This window comes from Mesocricetus auratus, unplaced genomic scaffold, assembly GCF_017639785.1.
Source record: "Mesocricetus auratus isolate SY011 unplaced genomic scaffold, BCM_Maur_2.0 Super-Scaffold_100676, whole genome shotgun sequence".
In the NCBI taxonomy this organism is placed as follows: domain Eukaryota; kingdom Metazoa; phylum Chordata; class Mammalia; order Rodentia; family Cricetidae; genus Mesocricetus; species Mesocricetus auratus.
Window position 1 is genome coordinate 28,497,750 of NW_024429266.1, and position 20,298 is coordinate 28,518,047.

The following is a 20,298-nucleotide window of genomic DNA, read 5'->3' on the forward strand; positions in this document are numbered from 1 at the left end:
TATTTTTTAATCTTCTAAACACTACTTAAAATGAGAAATGGAAGATCAAGAAGTTAGCTTTAGGCAAAAGAAGAATTCATCAGTTAGGACTTGAGTGTGGTGTGGTGAGGCTTGTGAATTGGAGGCCAGCAAAATCTCTTGGGATACTGAGACTCATTCATCATAGAAACAAGAAAACAAAACAGGTGGGAAGCAAGCGAAATCTGCGAGTTGCTCTTGTCTGGCAGAGAACTGGCCATTGGTTACACTCCTTCCAGCCATGTCGGTGCCGCTCCACGACTCGGGACCTACAAACGAAGGACGCTCCCGCCCAGCCCACCTCCCAGGCAACCCAGCCTGCAGGCTCCGCACAGCAGGCCACCCAGGCCACCCAGGCCCCGCCTACCTTCCGGCCTCCCCTGCCACTGCCTCCTCGCCGGATGTCCTCCGGCCTTCCTCACGTCCCCATCGCCCCGCTTTCTCTCCGAGGGATGGGGCAAGAAGAACAACAGCCCGGAACAGAGGCTTGTGAAGGGAGGCGCAGGGCCGGGCGGCGCGGTCCGCCGAGACGGCTCTTCAGGCATCGCTTGGGGCAGCCCCACCGGCGCCCTCACCTGAAGCCCGAGGGGGCCTCGCGCCGCAGCTCGGCGCGCTGATTGGCTGTTGGCCGTGCCGCGGAAGGAACCCGGATGTGCCGGGGGAGCTGTGTTGGCAGTCTGCGAGCTGAGGTTTGGGCGCTCTTGGGGTCTCCAGGGCCGGGCGGATGGCTCAGGATTGGGCGGGCTTCTCTGAGGAAGAGCTGAGGAGACTGAAGCAGAATAAAGGTAACGAGCGTGTGCGCGCGGATGCGGAGTCTTGAGTCTGTGGAGGACAGGAGGCCTTGCGGGTGGGTGAGGGGGCGTGGGGCCTGCGGCTGCAAGTGGGCGGGCAGGGAGGGGGCTCCCCAGGTGGGTGTCTAGCAGCCCAGGCCGGGGGCGGACCCGGAGGGTTTCCCTCTTAGGATCCGTTTTTCGGTGAGTTTTACTTTTTCCTGTGGAAAAGGAATGAGGCTAGAGAGAGAGAGAGAGAGAGAGAGAGAGAGAGAGAGAGAGAGAGAGAGAGAGAGAGAGAGAGGAAGCGAGGCTACTACCCGAATGGCTCCTACCGAGAGGATTAGAGCACGAATAAATGGTTGCAGACTTGGGGTCAGAGTGAGTGAAGAGGAGCATTGCATACATGGCATCATAATTGTGGTGAGCTTATAAAAGCAGTTATTGGGAAAGGGAATAAACGCAAAAGAAGTGATTTTTTTATGATACATCTGTATTGCGTTTACTTCTGGTTGCCAGATGATTTTTCTCTTCTTTCCAGTTCTTGGGAGTCAGCAAACCAAAAGGATTTTTGAGATATCATTTTGGAAGCGCGCACCTGTGTTTGTATGCACGTGCACAGTACACTCACATGTCCCTACTGCCTTCAGGGCCAGCCAAAATCTCATGCCCTTCCCCGGGGGCTTTATGGAGTAATTCTATATCATTGAATGGGCTTGCTGTATTATGCTGCTTCTGATTAACTTTTCCTATACTTGGTAGGAAACGATATAAAACGCCCTTGACCTGAGATTGAAATTTCACAAAGATATATGTGGTAATCTTGGTAGTGCCCATCACTTCTGTGCGAACTTTAAATCGTCCTGTGTCTGTGGTTAGTGAGAAAGGTGGGTGTGGCTCAGGTAATTTTTCTCCTAGATGTGAGAATTATCAAGGGCTGACTTGTGCAAAAGGAAGTAAATTGCTAATTTGGGGTCAGTGTACTTTGTACACATTGGGGAATATTGTAAGTTTATACTGTCAGGCGTGTCCAACTGATTCTGGCCGGCTGGATGCCTTCAGAGTCTTTTGTTATGTGATTTCGTTCTCCAGCCCCATTCCTGTGTGTACAAAGTGCAGGTGCCATGTTTCTGATCTGACTTTCAAGTTTTGGGTGTCAGCTTCTGAATTAGGTATGTTGTCTGGCCCAAAGACCTTTCATCCTTGTCAAGGGGAATGCTAACCTGTCATGCAACACAACCTCTGTATTAGAGATGTAAAGATAAGCAGGACATCTTTGCCTTCAGTGAGCTTGTAGATTAATGAGACAGGTGGTCAAATAATGCGGTAATAGATACTATACAGCGGTAACCATAGAGCAGCTTCTTGCTGAGGATTTAATGGACGATGGGGATATTTCATGGAGATTAAATGTTAGCAGGTTAGTTAGCCAGGGCAAAGGTTATAATGTAGGACTCTAATATGTTTGTTATGTAAAAATATATCTTAAAGTGTTTCTGTAGTTTGGGTTTGGTTAGAAGGTGATAAGGACCTGAACATCAAGGCCTGTCATTTGGTGGTGAAATTTAGACTATGGATATAAATTCACTTATCTATGACTGCTGTGAGAACACAGGAAGCATCTTTGCATCTCTGTGTAGCCAAAGTGGAACAAAGTGATCAGCAAAGAAACACCAAGTCTTCTACCTTGGGCTTCCCATTTTGAAAGCCTCAGAAATTGAATCTGCAATGCAGCTGTAAAGCGTGAATAATCTGGGAAGATGGGATTGGTTGCTGGCAAAAATATGAACAGTGCTTTTGAAACACTTGAGTGCTCATGTAGTCAGGAATGTTCTTATCCATCTTGTTTATAATGTTCAAAAGTTAAAAACAGACCAATTGTCTACTTACAGGTGAGAGGGTAAATAACGTACTAGTAGACTCATTAATTTATAAATTACATAAATATATGCAAAAGGAGCAAGTTGCAGTTGAGTAGATTTGGTCTGATAGAGTTTATATATGAACAAAATTATGTGACACAGGTGTATATTAAGACATTATATCTGAAAGGATCAAAAGAATGAAACAGAATTCTGATTGGTAGAGAGGCAAGGGGATGTGATTAGGGAGGGACAAATACAGCAGTATTGGTAATTAGGAAATCAGGCTAAAACAGTTTAAATTGAAGCAAGGAAAAACTTTAACATAGCCAATTGTTTAAAATAATGAAGGTTTATTTTTCAGCTTAGTGTCATGTGTAACATGGGTTGCCAGGTGAAGCTGAAATACACTCATTCCACTCTGACTTTTGATGCTGTTACATGAGAGTTATTTGTGGCAGGGAGAAAAGAAGATTTGAAATTGAATATTAGTAATTAAATGCTTTCTCTAGCAAATAACTTTAATAAAAGTAAGTCATAATTTTAGGGCCTGGAAACATTTGTGTGTATCTGAAATGGGGCATATGTCAACTACAGTCGCTGACATCTTAAACTAAATTATTTTCAGTCATACAGATTCACTCATATATATGTGTATACACACACACATATACACACATATGATTTGTGGTTGCTTTCATATGTAAAAAAATGGAAGGATGCAGTGCAACCATGTTCTGCCAGTTTTAAGATAACTATGTATTTCTGTGTGTCCTTTATTATTCTTTATGATTTATTTATTGTATGTATTATGTGTATGGGCCCTTTTGCCTTGGCCAGAGCATGGGCATGGTAGTCAGAGAATGTCTTGTAGGAATCAGTGGGTCTTAGAGTTCAGAACTCAATCTTCAGGCTTCTTGACAAATGTCTATACCTGCTCAGCCATCTCACCCACTTGCCTTTATTCTTGATATCAGTATTCACTCTAGTGCCTTTGTTCTTATTTACTAATTTCCCTGCAAGTCTGAACATTTACATTTTTATACAAAAGCTTTTTAAACACTTTTACCAAATTTCAGGGAATAGCAGTTTGGTTGGGATTGCATGTAAGGAAGTGTAACAGCCAGGTTCACTGAAGTAAAATTGAAACTAACCCAAGTGTCCCTTGGTAAGATCAGTAAACTCTGGATTTGTCACTCTGTGATATGGTGCAGACCTTGAAATGAATGATTGTAACAGTGCTGATAGAGTGAGTAAATATTATCAATATGTTGCTAAATAAGGAAATATTTGTACGATACACTTTGTAAAATTAATACTTTTTAGAAATATTTGTAGACTGATAAGGAAATGATCAACACATGATTCAAAAGATATTGGAGCAGGGATAGAGGGTAGGGCTTAAGTAGGAGATGTAGAGTAGATCTCACAAATGTAGCCTGTTGGCTAAGTTACACACACACGGAAAGTTATGTGGGGGCTGAAGAGAAGACTCATCAGTTAAAGAGCTCTCTCTGATCTTCCAGAGGGCCTGGGTTAAGTTCCCATCACCCACTTGACTGCCAACAACCTTAAGTAACTAAGGTTCCGTGGGATCTGACGGCCCCTTCTGGCCTCTGAGGTCACTGCATGTACACCCAGTACTTACTTACATGCAAGCAAAACACTCATATACATAAATTAAAATCTTTAAAAATATTATTTGACTTTTCAGGACTTTTCCCTTCCTGCTTTTGAGTATTCAATTTTTAAAATGTTAATGGTAATGATAATCATAAGTACTGTTTACAAAAGTAACATGTGCTTGTTGGCCTTGTTTTTGTTTTTTGTTTGTTTGCTTTTTGTTGTTGTTGTTGCTTTATAGTTCTGAATATTGAACCCAGAGCCCCTTGCCTGGCCTGTAGCTGGAACATGCCACTGAAAATTAAAAGTTTCTTTCCACTATAGCATAACCTAGGTTCTTATGATTGATAGAGTTCCCTACATTTAAAACCTCATGCAATTTGTATAACCCTGATGTTTAAGAACTGGGACCAAAGCTAAGTGGTAGAGCACTGACCTGGCATGTGCTAGGTCCTGGGTTCAATCCAGACCGCAGAAAAAATACAAATAGAAATCAGTTTTCAAGTACCTGTTTTTAATTGTGAAAACCATAGAGTCTGGCTCTGTTGACCTAAATTGCTCCAGTGACAGCAGCTGACTGGAAGTGACTGTGGCTAGTCCTCTTATGCACTAGATTTATACTCCTTGGCAGGCCCTGGTTTTGATATTTATAGTTTCCAGTACTAGTACTTAAACAATGTGTTCTATTTTTACATGTCCTAATTTGTTTATTTATTGCTAGTGGAAAGTGAATCATTTTATCTTTACTTTGTAACAATATAAAGGAAAATAGATATAGTTGAATTACAAAGGGATTATTAACTATTCAGTTAATTTTTTTACAAAATAGCCTCAGTGATATTTTCTGATGGTGTAAATATGAACAGTAACCAACAATAAGCTCCTATGGCAAAATGGAGGAGGGTAATTTGTGCTTCTGAGAAAAGTGCATCTTAGTTATTTTTCTTGTGACTGTGATAAAACACCCTGACAAGCACAGGCAGTGGTAGAGCATACCTTTAATCCCAGCACTCGGGAGGCAGAGGCAGGCAGATCTCTGTGAGTTTGAGACCAGCCTGGTCTATAGCGGGAGATCCAGGACAGGCTCCAAAGCTACACAGAGAAACCCTGTCTCCAGAAATAAACAAACAAAAAAGCAACTTAAAGGAAAAGTGATTGTGTTGACTCATAGTTGGAGAGTACTGGCCATCTTGGTGAAGTCCTGGAGACAGAACTTTCAGGTAACTGGTTGTGTCACCTCTAAAAGCAGAGAACATGAATGCCTGTGCTCAACTCACTTTCTCCTTTTTATACACTACAGGAAATGAGTCCAGGGAATGGTGTCACTTACAGTGGGTGGGTCTTTGCACCACAATTAATCTATTCAAGATAATCTACCACACGTATACCATATGACCATCTCCCAGGTGACTGTAAATCGCATCAAGTTGATTCAAATTAACCAACATAGTCCACAGTTCGGGTATTACCTCTGTCTTCTTATAAAACATTTTCCATACATAACTCATTCTTGCATTGCCTCCATGGGTAAAGTACAGCAAATAGTTACAACTGGTATGGCAGATGTAGAGTCCATTGAACTAGTCTGAAGCCAAACTAATGACTGCAAAGATTTCAGCTCTACTTTGGAAAGTTTAAATTCATAAACTTGTACTTCAGAGGTCAGTGTGTAGATTTTAAACATCAAATATGACAAGTATTTTGTTTGTTTGGTTTTTGTTTTCTTTCAGTACTGGGAATTGAACATAGGGCCTTGTAAATTCTAGGCAAATGCTGTACCACTGTGTGGCATGCCCAGCCCTAAAAGTCCTATTTCAGTTGCTCACTTGCAAGGAATAATAAATTTCCACAGTGTGATTTTGTAGGTCATTAAACGCATCATGAGAGTGAAATTTCCCACTTATCTGCCCTAAGAGTTTATAATCTTGGTACAAATATTTCTCCCAAAACAAGCACTGTTATTTCATTGTGCTTTTAAAAAAAATCCCGGTAATTATTTCATCTCTCTCTGTTGTTTGTTTCAGGATGCTGTTAAAATTAGTTTAAATGCATTAATTAGAACTTATCTGGTCTTTGGTGAATATGTCAGCTAAAACAATTGAAGTAAGTAGCATTATTCTAGGATGAAAATCTAAGGGAGAGGGTTCTCATTTGAGAACTAGCCATTAGTTGTATTTGCACAACAGGGAAAATCATGAATCAAACCAACAATAGTAATATTTCAGAGAATCCAATTGACTGCCTAGTTGCATCAAATTAGTTCTTTCATAGTCCTTAAGTTAAAATGAAAACTTTGCCTTGTGCCCTCAGATCTATGTCAGTGACATAGATTTCCTATAAAGATGAATTGAGAAAGAGGCTGGTTTTTGTTAAATATTAGTAGTGGGATATAAGAACATTTGAACCCAGGAAAATGGTTGGTTTTCCTGGACTTTCAAGATAGAGGATGGGACCTCTATAATTACAAAATTTAATGCCACTGCTTTATGTTTTTAGAGAAATGATCGTTATTTGATGTTCACACAAGGACTCTTCATTTGCTCTCTTTTATATAGATCTGTTTGAAACTCAGCGCCGTCTCCCTGTGAAAAAAACTCGACAACAGCTTCAGCGAGAAAAAGCCCTTCTAGAGCAGAGCCAAAAACTTGGTCTTCCAGATGGATCAGCCTCTTTACCTCCAGAGCAGCAGCTCTCTACACCCAAACAGAGGGTTCACAATCAAAAACCAAGTCCTTCCCCGGCGGTCCCTAGTCCTGTCACACTCACCTCTTCCACTGGCAATGGGAAGACACAAGGTACTGAAAGTCAGCCGCAGGAAGCATGGCTTCAGAATTCCCATGAGGGCCACAGAAATGCCGAAATTCTAACTCCAAAGCCAGTTTGCAAAGTGGAAAAAAAGAAAATGGAATTGTTAGTAAGTCTGTGAGACTTTTCATCTTTTCTCCAGGGACTGGGAAGAAATATAGTTTGTTGGGTTGTAGTTTTGTTTGTTTTTTGTTTTGTTTTCTGCCTAGAAATGAAATCAGTAAACTATTGAAAAGACTCAACCACCTAAAATATATTATGAGCTAAATATTTTGTTTTGTCATTATAATTCATGCTTATTGTTTTCACCTTATAAAGGAGCTATCTAGGACTTAGGAAAAATACTGTTTTCTTAACCGTTAGGCCTGTAGCACATTCCTGTAAGCATAGCACTTGTGTAAAGGAAGGAGCTCTCAAGTCTTGACACCAGAGTGATCTACATAGTGACTTCCAGGCTAAGCTGAGCAGTATAGCAAGACCCTTTCTCAAATTTATACACAAATACAAAGAGGCAGGGGACTGTCTTCTTAAAGCTAACATATATAGCCAGTAAGTAATAGAGTTGAGACAAATTTGTATTAGAATCTATAGTTTAGCTCCACCCATATAGAGATTTCCATTTGCTAACTTTTGAATTCTTAGTAATGGGAAGAAAAGATTTGATTTGTTTTTGTTTTTCCCAGTATCAGCTATAGTCCTCATCACCGCTGCTGATTTTGTGTCATGAGAGTCCTACCTACCAGAGTTTTGTGATGTAATTCATTTTGATGAGATATATAAAATCACATGAATTAAGTTTGCTTGCTTGGTTTTTGGTTTGTTTTACAACAAAGCCTTACTGTATTGCTCAGGAAGGCTTTGAGTTTATGATTGAGATGGACAACTTAGATGAGATGTCATTAGGAATATCATTGGTGTAACGTGTTGCCTTCCTGCCAGCCTGATCCCTGAGCTGCATCAGTCCCAAATAACACACAAGACACTATATTAATTATGAAGCTGTTGGCCATTTGCTTGATTTCTTATCAGCTAGGTCTGACTTGATTATTAACCCATAATTACTCATATATATTTTACAAGAACTTATTTTTGCTAGGACGCACTCCTGCCGCGTCCATTCCTTCCAGGAGTCACAGGGAGACCAGCTTCTTCACTACTTTTCCCAGAATCCTCCTAGACTCCTAGTCCCACCTATCTTGTTTTCCTATTGGCCAACAGTGCTTTATTGACTTATACACAGGACTCTCCCATCACATTGGTTTTTAGATACTCTGGGACATTCATGGGAGACAGTAATTTGAGGAACCATTGATTTTTTAAAGGAAGAATCCTGATATGATGAGCTTGGGAAAGAAGAGCTATATCCTATAGTGTTCTATGATAACATCTTGGTTTTCTGGATGAGGCTAAAGAACAGTAGAGAAATAAAAGACAGCAAGGATACCAGAAATGCCTGCTTCCTGGTGTAGCATAATACCAGAGCCCCAGGGGAAAGTGTCCTAGTCAAAGTAGTAATTAGAGAAATGACAGGTATTTGTGTACAGTTTGGGTGAAGGAACTAGGTGAAGCAATCCTGAAGTGTCTGTGGAGTGGGCAATATGAGAAATGACTGGTGCCAATCCTAAGGTGGAAACTGTAGTAACAGAAAAAAAGGGCACGTTTAGAAATGGTTGCTAAGTCAGCCGGTAAAGGTGTTGGATGGTCCAGTGGAAGGAAGAGCTTTGCAACCTTGTTTGTATTGGTAGCTTCATAACTATGGAAGTATTCATGTGCCCTTTTCAGAATTGGGCATGTTAGAAGCTATAGAACATGTTTTCAGTCTTTGACGTCTGTGTTAGTATATTCCATTTGCCTTGAGCTAGGACAACTACTCATTTAAAACTGTCAGAGTTGGAGATAAAGGACTCAGCAGATTGTATTTAGATGTATTTGTACGTACATATATGTGTGTGTGTGTAATGATAAAGGCTATCAACTTGAGGGGGGATATGGGAGGTATTGGAGGAAGGAAATTCTGTTTCAATTAAAAACCTATTTTAAAAACAGTTGAAGAAAAGTGAGCAAATGAAAAGAAAATGTAATAAATAAGCACTGGTTGTTACCTTAAGATGTTAAGAAAGTCCAGACTTTATTCATAAAGAAAATTCTAAAAGGTAAAGCATGACAGTAACCTCAGACCAATATATACTGACTTCCATTTTACATATGTTATTATCCACACACACATTTCTTTGTACCCCTAAAAGAATGTCACAGTACTTGGGCTTCCAGTTTGTGGGCTCCTAGATTATACACATATATAGATTTCAAAGGTCCAATTTATGGAAGGCTCTTTACTTCAGCTTGTGTTCTTTGTTCTTATTAGAATAGAATAATGAGCTGCAGATGGGTTTCCTTTAAAGGGATTTTTGAAAGAAATATATGTAATCTGCCTGATTAAATTTTATATGTACGAGACAGGCTGGTAAGGTGTGGGGTTGGGTCACAGTCTTTTTAAAATTCATTTTTGCGCCTTTTTTTTTCCAGGCAAGAAAAATCTCGTTGGGAAGTCCTCCAACAAGAACAGCGACTAATGGAAGAGAAAAATAAACGTAAGAAAGCCCTTTTGGCTCAAGCCATTGCAGAAAGGTGAGGTATCTGGGTCAGGGGCTTTAGACTCACAGTCATCTCTTAGAGCTTATGTTTATTTTCCCATGCCTTATTCAATAAACCAGTACTTCATTGAAACTCTTAGAAGACAAATTATGCTTTAAATGTAATGATACTGAAATTCTAGTTTTACCTTTTGAAGGAGAATTGTTTTTAAGTAATGAATCACAATGTTTTTGTGGTATCAGCTGCAAGTGAAGAGCTCGCCACATCACTGTCAACCATCTGTTAACACACAGTCACATGGCAGCAGAAATGGGTATCAGTGTTGTAAGTGAGAAGCAAGTGCAGGCTTTAGTTTTGATGTGGAAAGTGTTGGCATCCAGCATGTAGAGGGTAAGTGTAGTACAGGAGTGACTAACACTGTCATAAACTTTGATTGTGTTGCCTACTGGCATGTTTCTTAAATAGGTTGCTGTGTTTTATTGGTAGCTTACAGCAGTCATCATATAGTCTGCATGAGGTTTGATTGTTTCTCCCCCCACACCTTCAGTGGTAGTTAAGTTTCAGTAATCTCTTCTCATACACTGTATCATATGGGCCCAAACTGCAGGATTCTCCTTGTAAGCCATTCATTCCTGTCCCTGCTGCTTTCCTATGCTTTGAGTTTGTAATTCCAGTTCCCCTGTGGTCTTAAGCTGTGTCAATAAAATCCTGATTGGACTGAATGCAAGCAAATATTCAATGATGTGTTGCTTTTAAGACCTCCAATTAGGAGAGGTGGGACATGCCTGCAATCCTAGCACTCCCAAGACTGAGGCAGGAAGATTGGCCTAAATTCAAGGTTGGCCTAGGCTGCACAGCTCCAGCGCAAGACCCTGTGTTAAACTGTTCCTGCTTGAGGTTTGGATTGGTGGAAGGGCAGAAGAGGTGAGAGGATAGGTAGATATAAGAATAATTCAGAGAGAGAAACATTTGAAAAAAGATTGTTTCCCTTTAGAACAATTTCTCATGAAGTGTAATAAAGATATAACTCACAGGTTGACTCTTCTTTCAAGAAAAAGAACAAACTGTAAATAGTACCATCTTTTTCCCCTGAGTAACTGATTAGCTTTAAAAAAGGATTTTCTTCGTCTTTACTAAGAGTAGAGACTGTTTATTGGGGATTTTACCAAAGAACTTAGGTGTAGTCAGCTTGTAGTGCTACAGACCTGTAGTCCAGGTAGAGGCAGGAGAATTGTGAGCGCAAAGCCAGTCTGGGCCATGTTGTCCCCTGTTTTGAAAAGAATACGTAGTTGCCATACTTCTCTGCTATTGATTTAAGACAGGGTAACAGGAGACAGATATGCAGGGAAACGCAGCATGATTTTCTTGTTAATACATGATAATGAAATACTTGAAATGAAACTTTGCTGCTTGGTGAACATGGACAGAAAGGGAAGATGAATGCCTAATACAGTAAAAGTCAGGAGTGCAAGCTGTACTGTGGTGGTGTCACTGGGGACAGGTTCTGCTCCCTGGAGAATGTGGGTAAAATTCTGAATGGGTGAATTCATGGTTAAAGATTTGCTTTATGTTTGCTACCCTGCTTCTAGAGTGTGTGTGTGTACTTGGGTACAGTAAGAGGTAGTTAAATGATCAAGTCGGGTGTGCTTTTCAACAGAAGATAATCTGAATTCCACGGAAAATTTTAAGCGCCTGTATACAGTTTCCCTGTGAAACAAGATGAGACAGAAGAAATTGAAATCATAGGTACTCTTAGACGTTGAAATGTTATTCGGTGAGCTTGTGTCTGCATGTCAAGTGAGGGTGAGAGGAGAAAATGAGCTTGGGAGGAGAATGGAATCGTGGGTTCAGAAACCTGTGTTGGATACCTCCATGTGAAGGGAATAGTGACATGTTCCTTCAGAACTGTTTCTTAGAGAATGGATGGAAGCAGAAACTGTTACAAAAATCTAAATTTTTTTCTTTGTTTGTAGAAGTGATATGTACTAATAGAAAATTTAGAAAAACAAGGAGAAAAGAGCGGTTTTTATCAATTCTGACTTTTTTCTGCTTTGAAAAGAATGTCATGAACTATATCATATACACAATCACCGTCCTTTTCCATTATCATGTATGGAAATGTGGTCTTAAAGTGTTTTCCTCCAACTCACACTCCTGGTTTTCCAGATCTAAAAGGACCCAAGCAGAGACCATGAAACTCAAGAGGATCCAGAAGGAGTTACAGGCCTTAGACGACATGGTGTCAGCTGACATTGGGATCCTCAGGAACAGAATTGACCAGGCCAGCCTAGAGTATTCCTATGCACGGTGGGTAGGATAATAAGGTCTGAGGAATCTGTGTGTTACTCACTATGCCAGTGGGTTTTATGTATCTCCAGTAAAGTCTCAAGAGAATGCCGTTACGTGCTAATTCAGGTGGCTGCCTGGCCTATGGCTTGATCTTGTTGAAATTCCTCTTACAGCATTTCCTGAATTACTCATGCCTGATTAGCTCACCACAGAACGGTGTGATTCTAACACCAACTCTATGTTCCTTCCATTAAAATTTTGACTCTTTGATATTGCCTTTATGGAATTGGAGACAAATGTTCACTTTGTTATCAAAGTAAAAAAAATAGGTTATTTTGTAAAAACTTTTGAATATATGCTAGGAATGCTGGTATGTGCTTATATTCCCAGCACTCAAGAGACTGAAGTAGGAGGATCACTGTAAGTTCAAGACCAACCTGGGATACAAGGAGAGATTCTGTCTGAGTAGAAAGAAGAAATACTTGTGGATATATTTTCTTGAATATCCTCTAAGTATTTTGAAGTTTGTTTTTTCCTTGTTTGGTTATATTTTGTACAAAATGGTCTGCTGCCATGTGCTTCCTTGGTTTCAACTGTTGGCATTTTTATAAAAGAAGAAAACATTGTGGAATATTTTTAAAGGGAATAAACACATGTAAAGAATTACATGGACTTTGCAAGCAGATAAAAGGGTAAAAAAAAATATGCCCAGTTTCAGAGTTCTCAGTCACTTCAACATTGCTTTAATCATCCTAGTTTGTGTTTTTTCACAAGGGAATGCTGTGCTTGCTAATGACTCAGCCTTGTATCTTTCTCTGTAACACTAGAAATCAATCAGAATGCTTCATTAGTCTCGGGTAAACCACAACATCAGAATGTTTATATAACAATTTAATAAAGCGGAAATGCTTGGTGATAGTTTTAATTCACTGTTTAGTGTTTAAAAGAGGCCTGTGGTTGTCCTTATGATTTGGGTAATTGTTGTTTGCTCACATGCTATGAATGGGTTGCTTAGTGGACAGCTTAAATTAATTCCATCAGTAGCTGATAACCAGAAGTTTCCAATTTCTGTTACTGTTAAGGAGGTCACTAGGATTTCATTACACATAAACTCAGCCTTGACTGTCAGCACATCTTATTCTCCATAACTGAAATGGCCACCTCTACAGTCTCTCATCTTGGTAGTTCATAACATCTTACAATCCTGGGTACAGCAGACAAAGTCTAATTGTGGGTTTTTATTTAATTATTTCTTTTATTTGATGAGACTATAATTATATCATTTTTCCTTCATTTTTCTCAAACCCTCCAATATACCCCTCCTTTCAAATTCATGGCCTCTACTTTTCAATATTTATTACGTGTGTGTGTGTGTGTTGTGTATGCACAGGCGCTTGTGTGCATGCATGTGTCTATTCATAAATACAATCTGCTCAGTCTATGTTTTACTTCTGTCCTGAGTAGGCTGCAGAAAGATGTACTTTTCACATTGGATATTAGGTAGGAAATGTCAGTATTAGCATTTGAAAACTGTGGACAAGGTAGATTTCTAGTTTTTACTGAAACTTACGCAGAGAGTTCTTACACAGTGTTTCACATCACATATTTTTATTTCACATGTTTAATAAACTGAATAAACTGAAGATAGTATTGCATGATGCTGTTACTGACATAACTGTATGAATGCATGCTAATGTGGGAGGCTCTTTCAAAGGCTAAGCTGTGAAATTAAATCAGAGATGCCATAGATAGTCCTAACTGGAATTCATAAGATTAATACAAAATTTTCTAAATTTATGTTTATGGTTATTGAGCAATTATGGATATTGAAATGATTTATTATATGTGGAAGTCGCATTTCCTTTTTATCCTTAGAAATATATTTTCACTCATTGGCTCATGAGATTTAACATTCATTTGAATGCACTATTCTGAACACTGATAGTTCACTTGCACAATCAGTTTTACTACTTAGACACCAGACTGTGACTCTGTATTGTTTCAGTTTCCTGACACTATCAGCAAACTACCACAAGCTGTATGCTTTAAAACACCAGAAAGTTCTCATTTTACTTCTCTGGAGACTAGAAACCCAAAATAGAGGTGTTAGCAGGCCATGATTTCTAAGAGACCCTATAGTTCAATTTCTTACCCTTTCCGACCTCAGATGGCTATTCTTATTCCTGGACTTGTGGCCACAGTTCTCTATCCTCTGTCTTCCATTACATGTTTCCTCCTGTTTCTTCATTTCCTCTGCCCCTACTTATCATAGGTTCCGTGTGATTGTATTTAGGACCCACTGGAATTCACAATGCCTCCTCTTAAAGCCCTCAGTCACATCTGTTATCCTAGAAACTAACTTCTAAAGTTCCACAGATTAAAAATTAATACTTTTGGGAAGCTGAACTTTAGCTTACACTCATATTTGAATTTGCCTAGTAGCATCAAAATGCCTTTTTCTGTCAATTTTCTCTATTTCCAATAGATGCATTTTTAAAAATTCCTCAGTTGTACTCAGTGAAAACTAAGAACAATTAATATGACAGTATTACATATTCTTGAGGAGTCATAATAGTTAAACAAAGCACTAGGGAATTAACAGATGATAAATTATTCAGTTATCACATGATTTTTTACATCACTCCATTTTCTTGTTATTTTAGATAAGAATGAAAACTTTCTATGATGATGGGATAAGAAAATGTTTCAAAATAGAGGGACAGTATCTCTTAGATCCTATTTTATTAACCAAGATTCTTCTTTTCTTCAGAAATTCTAAGAAAGGATAAAAATCATGTTAATTTGTACCAGTAGTTTAACTTTTCAGCATATATTCCTGTAAGCTAGAAGTGGAACAGTGAAACCTAATGATGTAGAAAGGGTTAAACATTGAATGTTTTGGTTTGTTTTTTTTTTTAGACTGTCAGTGATACCAAGAGACAGTTTCTAAAACTCAGTGTCCCCTTAAAATAACAAAACAATTCTCTAATTACATTTCCAGTTCAGTGTGTCTTAGTGGCTTATGTATAATGATCTTATTCTTTTGCAGAGTTCCCATCCTACCCAGATTCAGCATGAGAGACAAGATCCCAGGATTAATCATGTAGCTTGTGAAACTAATCAATATTTTAAACACCAGTCACTCTGTAGGAGGATAATAGAATCTTAAGTGATTTATCCATGATGAACTCAGATCAGTGGAAACCTAGGGACCTGATTGCAAATGTTAATTTGAATTCAGTGTTCATGATCCCAGCGTAAATCTCTACTGACTGAGGGAGCAGAGGTGAAGAGTGGGGGTAGGAACAGACTTGGAGAGAAGAGAATGTTGGAGAAAGGCTAAGGTCAGAGTTCTTGACTTAATGTTAGAGCATTCATAAGCAGGTTATGTTACCAAGTGTAGAAACAAAGGACCAGATACCCAATAAAGTTCTTTTAGCATAATTTTTAGCATAGGAAATTATTGAAAAACAATATATTCATTCTTATATTATTAGGTGATAGTAAAATAAAAGAAGTGTAATAAATGAACACTATATAAATAACAATTTAAAAATTATAAATACCAGAACCCTAAATATTCTGTAGCTATAGTTTTAGATGTGTGTAACCAAATGGCAGTGATGGTTTTTATTTGGGTGTTGCGAATAAGTTGTTTTCCGATCACTGGGAAAGATTCTTGGATGGTTTACACTGCTGACTCTCAAGCTACATGTCTGTGTGACTTGGTTAATATCATTGTTTTACAGATAGACCCAAGACTGGGTTGCAGTAACTGCCAGAGTTACTGTGGTGGGTTTTGGTCTTTGCATGGCCTCTTCTCCAACCCCTTCTGCAGAAATCCAAGTGTTTCACTCAAGATGTTGCCCCTGGTGGTTCATATAGTTAGACCAAAGATTTACATCTACTCCAGGCCATTTCCTTCACAGGCTAAACAGTAATTCATGTGGCCTGTGACTGTGAAGAAGAGTAGAAGAGGTGTGGCTTCAGAACACGGAGAACAGCCTGTGATTCTGGTGACTTGCCTTGTACCCTGCAGTACAAGTCCTTTTCTCTCCCTTAGCTATCTTGGCTAGATACCTGTGCATCCAAAAACCAAAAAGGTATACACAGTGGGCAACAGAGAATAGGTTTGAACCTTGAGTTCTCTACAGTCAAAACCTTTTATAATTTTCACTGTGACCTTTCAAGATAATCTTACATTAGGAGGTATATTTTTTTCTTCTTTTCTGTAAGTTCTACTTAAAGCTGTATATTAGAGTTAGTGAAGTTAAATAGATCATAACTGGTAAGCCAACAGGGCCTTCACAAATATTAGTGGTAGTTAAATCGAACTAGTTGGTAAATTGGAATTTGTTTTCTTTCAGGAGAGGAAGAAGCTGACTTTTAAAGAAAAGTAACACATGTAGAAAGTGAAGATATGACAATCTTACTGTGTATAGCAATCTAATGCGAAGGGCACGGGAGATTGCAGGGTGGCTTCTCCCCGCAGTTCCCTTACTTCACAAGAGACTGGTATTACTCATCCATACTGCTTATACCTGTGCAGATGTGTACAGTGATCTGCCCTTCCTGCCTCCCTATCTCCCTCCCTCCCATTTCCTTTTCCTCCTCATGCATGCTAGGCAGGTACTCTGCCAATTGAGCTATGTTCTCAGACTATAAAACCTCTTTTACATGTAACAATAGTCTTGTTATATGGAATGAAATGACTTAGCCCAGAGATTTTCAACTGGGAGCACTTGTGTGTCTCAGAGATATACTGGCAATGTCCAGAGATACTTTTGGTGTCATAGTTTAGTGTATAGTGGTACTAATATATGAACCAGTGATGGTGTTTAACATCCTACAGCCTATTGGGCATCTCCTCACAAGAAAGAATTCTATGGCCCAGACTGTCAGTGTGGGCTTTGAGAAGCCCTGCCTAAACCGACCTTGGCCTGGCGGTTTCTATGCTTGCTGTTTACTTTTCGCCCTCACTTAGTATCTTTTAGTTGGCTGTGCTCTGTCCTTATTGTGTTCACTCCTTCATTAAAGTATTTCTTGCCTAGTCTATTAATTAGGAAATGTGAGTTTTCTACTTTCTCCATCTCTTGTTTTACCTGCCATAAATTTAACCAACTGTGTACTTCGAGTTACTTGTACTAGAGCTAACGTGTGCTAGCTCCTAAGAGCAGGTTCTAGGCATGAAATTAGCCAGAGTGGCAGTATTTATACCTCGTAGCCTGGCAACTGCTACAAATCTGAACTCTATTCTCCCCTTCACCACAGAGCTAACCTGCCACTAAATGAACTCTCTTGGCCTGCTGTCATGCAGGCACAGCTTTGAGAAAACATACTGAAAAATTACAGGCAATAAATCCAAATAAGGATATTGTGATAGTTGTAGTAGCATCTTAGCCTAGTAGATCTTACATGTTGCCAACTATTGTTAAAGCATTAGTATTTATAACTTTGTTGTACATTTCATTTCCCATTCTTTAGTTTGTTTCTGACTCTTAGAAAGTTTCCAATTGAAAATGAATGAACCGGTCTTTGTTATGTGTCCTTGTAGGAAGCGGTTTGACAGGGCTGAAGCTGAGTACATTACAGCGAAGCTGGATTTACAGCGCAAAACTGAGACAAAAGAACAGCTCACGGAACATCTCTGTACCATCATCCAGCAGAACGAGCTCCGGAAGGCCAAGAAGCTGGAGGAGCTGATGCAGCAGCTGGACGTACAGGCTGATGAGGAGGCGCTGGAGCTGGAGGTGGAGGTGGAACAGTTGCTTCGAGAACAGGAAGCAGAGGCAGGCAAACAAGTGGTTCCTATAGAGAGGCTGGGTCAGCCTGCTGGGGAGAGTATGTCTTCAGGGTCTGCTGACTGCAACAAAGAGCCTCAAGTGCAAGCTGCTTCTGCAGAGGCAGACAAGCCGGGCAGACATTCCAGTAGCCCTCCCCTTAGACTAGACTGCCCAGGAGGAGCCAAGAACTTTTCAGCTGCTGTAGCCACATGAGGGGCTGGTATTTGTTCAGTTAGCATATCTATGCTGTAAATTACAGCCTGTCAATAATAAGAGTTCTTTAAACCTGTTTGTGTTTGAATCCATGCTTAGTGTTAGTATGTTTACATACCTGGTCATTCCCAAGTCACAGACTGTGACAGTTTCATATCTAGGGAGTTTTGACTATTCAGTGTTCCTTCAGTCCTTATTACTGAGTTAAAATAAGTGAATGAAAGGATGGAAGAGCCTGGGACCCTGCGTTTAAGTTCCAACACTACAAAAAGAGCAAAGTGGTAGAAGAAAAACTACATGGCCAGAGTGTTTGAGCAGGTAAATTCAGAAAAGCAGAGGGTTCTCAAACCTTGACCAAATGTGGGAAAATATTGACTGCATGGTCTGTTTATGCAGTCATTAAAAAGACAAAAAAGTACCTTAGAGAGAGGAGAAGAGAAAAACAGATTAAATTACCTCTCTGGTTACTACTGGAGAAACTAAACACAACTTGGAAATCACAGCTTATTTTAGGAACTAAACATCTTAAGCCAACATTACTTTTCCCTTTAATTTGTCTGTAAATGGTTTCTTGTTTATACCTAAATTTTGGTTAGTTAATATACATTTATAAACAAACTGTGTATGTGTAATTTTACTTTTGTTGTATTCTGTTTTCCTCAATCAATGAATTGACAACTAAAATTTAGACAAAGTGTTTCTAAAGTGAGTATGAAAATGGAGAATATTATTGCCACTTGGTTATCCAACAATGATGTATTCTCTCTCTAAAAGTCTGTAACATGGGCATTTTATATGTTGAATATTAATTATCATAAAGCATGTAAATTGTTAAAGTACTCATTGTCTAGGACTTTCATAGTTTGTTGATTACCTGTTCCCTAATACTTGGCCACTGCATTGTGCTATATGTGAATGTATACATAAATATTTTAGTTTTGCCATGAAGTATATTAGTATTATCATAAATTATGATCTATCAGAAATTATAAAAAATAAAAAATGTTTTCAGTCATAAAAAAGGAAAAGACAATTATATCCATAATACATTATAGAAAAGTTGGAGACATCCTATTTTTAGATTGTTTTTTAAAGTATTATCTTCTGATAATAAGAATTAAGAATGCTTTATATTTTTCTATGACCTAAGTTGCAAGAATAGTTTTCATTAATAACTTCTAAACACAAACATTTATTTTGTGTTTTTTTTTAATGAATGACATACATACAAATTTAATCTTCATTGCCCAATACAGTCTTATTTTTCTAAGGAATAAACAAGTCTGATGTGTTTACAGTATGGTGTTTCATTTACCTTAAAAAAAGTTTCAAACCTTTTTAATATGTGTTAACTACCATGTGTGTGGCACAGACTCATGGAAGGAGAAATGTGCTGCTTACCACACCTGGTGCAGCTCTATGCTTCTGTGATGTTTTCTGCTGCATCCACTGCATCCCCTCCTAACAGTTTTGCTTGGTAACTTCATTGTGTGTGTGTAGCTTTCAAATATGTGCTATAAAAGTTCCACTGAAACCCTTACTTTGACAAAGCATTGTCTCACCCAGCTTCCTAGGGTGGTATCTGCGTACTCAGGTGATGATATAAGTGACAAAATTATATTGCATAAGTTTTATGCAAAGGCAGCTGTAGCACATGTGTGCAAGGATCCAGAGCAAGTGAGTGATTCTGATGTGAGGACCATATGTACTGATTTCCCAGGATAGCCCTGGGACACATCCTTAAAATAATGCTTCCATCAGCTTTGATCTGTAAATTTATGAGTACATTTCTGTGAAGGAAGTCAGCCCAAAATTACTAATCATGCTGTTTGTCTAGTTATGAAGCAGTGTTTATCAGATTGTTGTAAGCTGCACTTACTGGCGAGCATAATTCTGTTTTAAACTTAAATGTAAAGGGTTTCTAAAAACTCCATTCCTGGTGACTACTGTTTGTTTTAAACTGGAGCCTTTTCTGTGGATTTTGGAGAAGCAGACTTTCTTTAAGAATGGTTCTCATTGCATTGAAAGTAACTTTTTTTCTTAACTTTTCACCTCTACATAATTCTGCTGAATTACAGTGCTTGCAGGTGGCAAATCTATTCTCAGAAGAGCACAGCTGGTTTGCAAGTCATGATAAAAATCTCTGATTGGAATTCCGAGAGCAGATCTCATTGCTGGACTGGCATTTGAGTTGCAGAGAAGAAATGCAGCTAGAAAGCCCTCTTATTCTTTGTTTGGGGTTAGCTATGTAGTACTCTCCAAGAGCTTATCTAACTACTCAGCCTCTTGTGGCATTGGCACAAACCAACTCAAGTTATTCTGACCCAGGCCATTCCCAGT

The 20,298-nt window shown here is 39.0% G+C and overlaps 1 protein-coding gene and 1 pseudogene across 3 annotated transcripts; one reads left to right on the forward strand and one right to left on the reverse strand.

Moving 5' to 3' along the window:
- The first annotated feature begins 643 nt into the window (after positions 1 to 643).
- On the forward strand, positions 644 to 19,891 carry Gorab (golgin, RAB6 interacting). 3 transcript variants are annotated; one of them, XM_005071360.4, is made up of 5 exons: positions 644 to 803; positions 6,829 to 7,183; positions 9,605 to 9,706; positions 11,840 to 11,980; positions 17,517 to 19,891. In XM_005071360.4, the coding sequence occupies exons 1-5, from the start codon at positions 743 to 745 to the stop codon at positions 17,956 to 17,958; spliced, it is 1,101 nt and encodes a 366-aa protein (XP_005071417.1). In that variant the 5' UTR covers positions 644 to 742; the 3' UTR covers positions 17,959 to 19,891. The 3 variants fall into 3 exon arrangements, with proteins under 3 accessions (XP_005071417.1, XP_021083576.1, XP_021083575.1); XM_021227917.2 differs by lacking the exon at positions 644 to 803 and having other exon boundaries at positions 6,959 to 7,068; XM_021227916.2 differs by lacking the exon at positions 644 to 803 and having other exon boundaries at positions 7,055 to 7,187.
- On the reverse strand, positions 1,920 to 2,025 carry LOC121137367 (annotated as a pseudogene).
- Positions 19,892 to 20,298: the final 407 nt, after the last annotated feature.

Coding starts and splice junctions, on each gene's coding strand:
- Gorab (XM_005071360.4), top strand. CDS start 743: ATGGCTCAGGATTGGGCGGGCTTCTCTGAGGAAGAGCTGAGGAGACTG. Junction 9,707..11,839: donor GCTCAAGCCATTGCAGAAAG/GTGAGGTATCTG, acceptor CTGGTTTTCCAG/ATCTAAAAGGACCCAAGCAG. Junction 11,981..17,516: donor CTAGAGTATTCCTATGCACG/GTGGGTAGGATA, acceptor GTGTCCTTGTAG/GAAGCGGTTTGACAGGGCTG.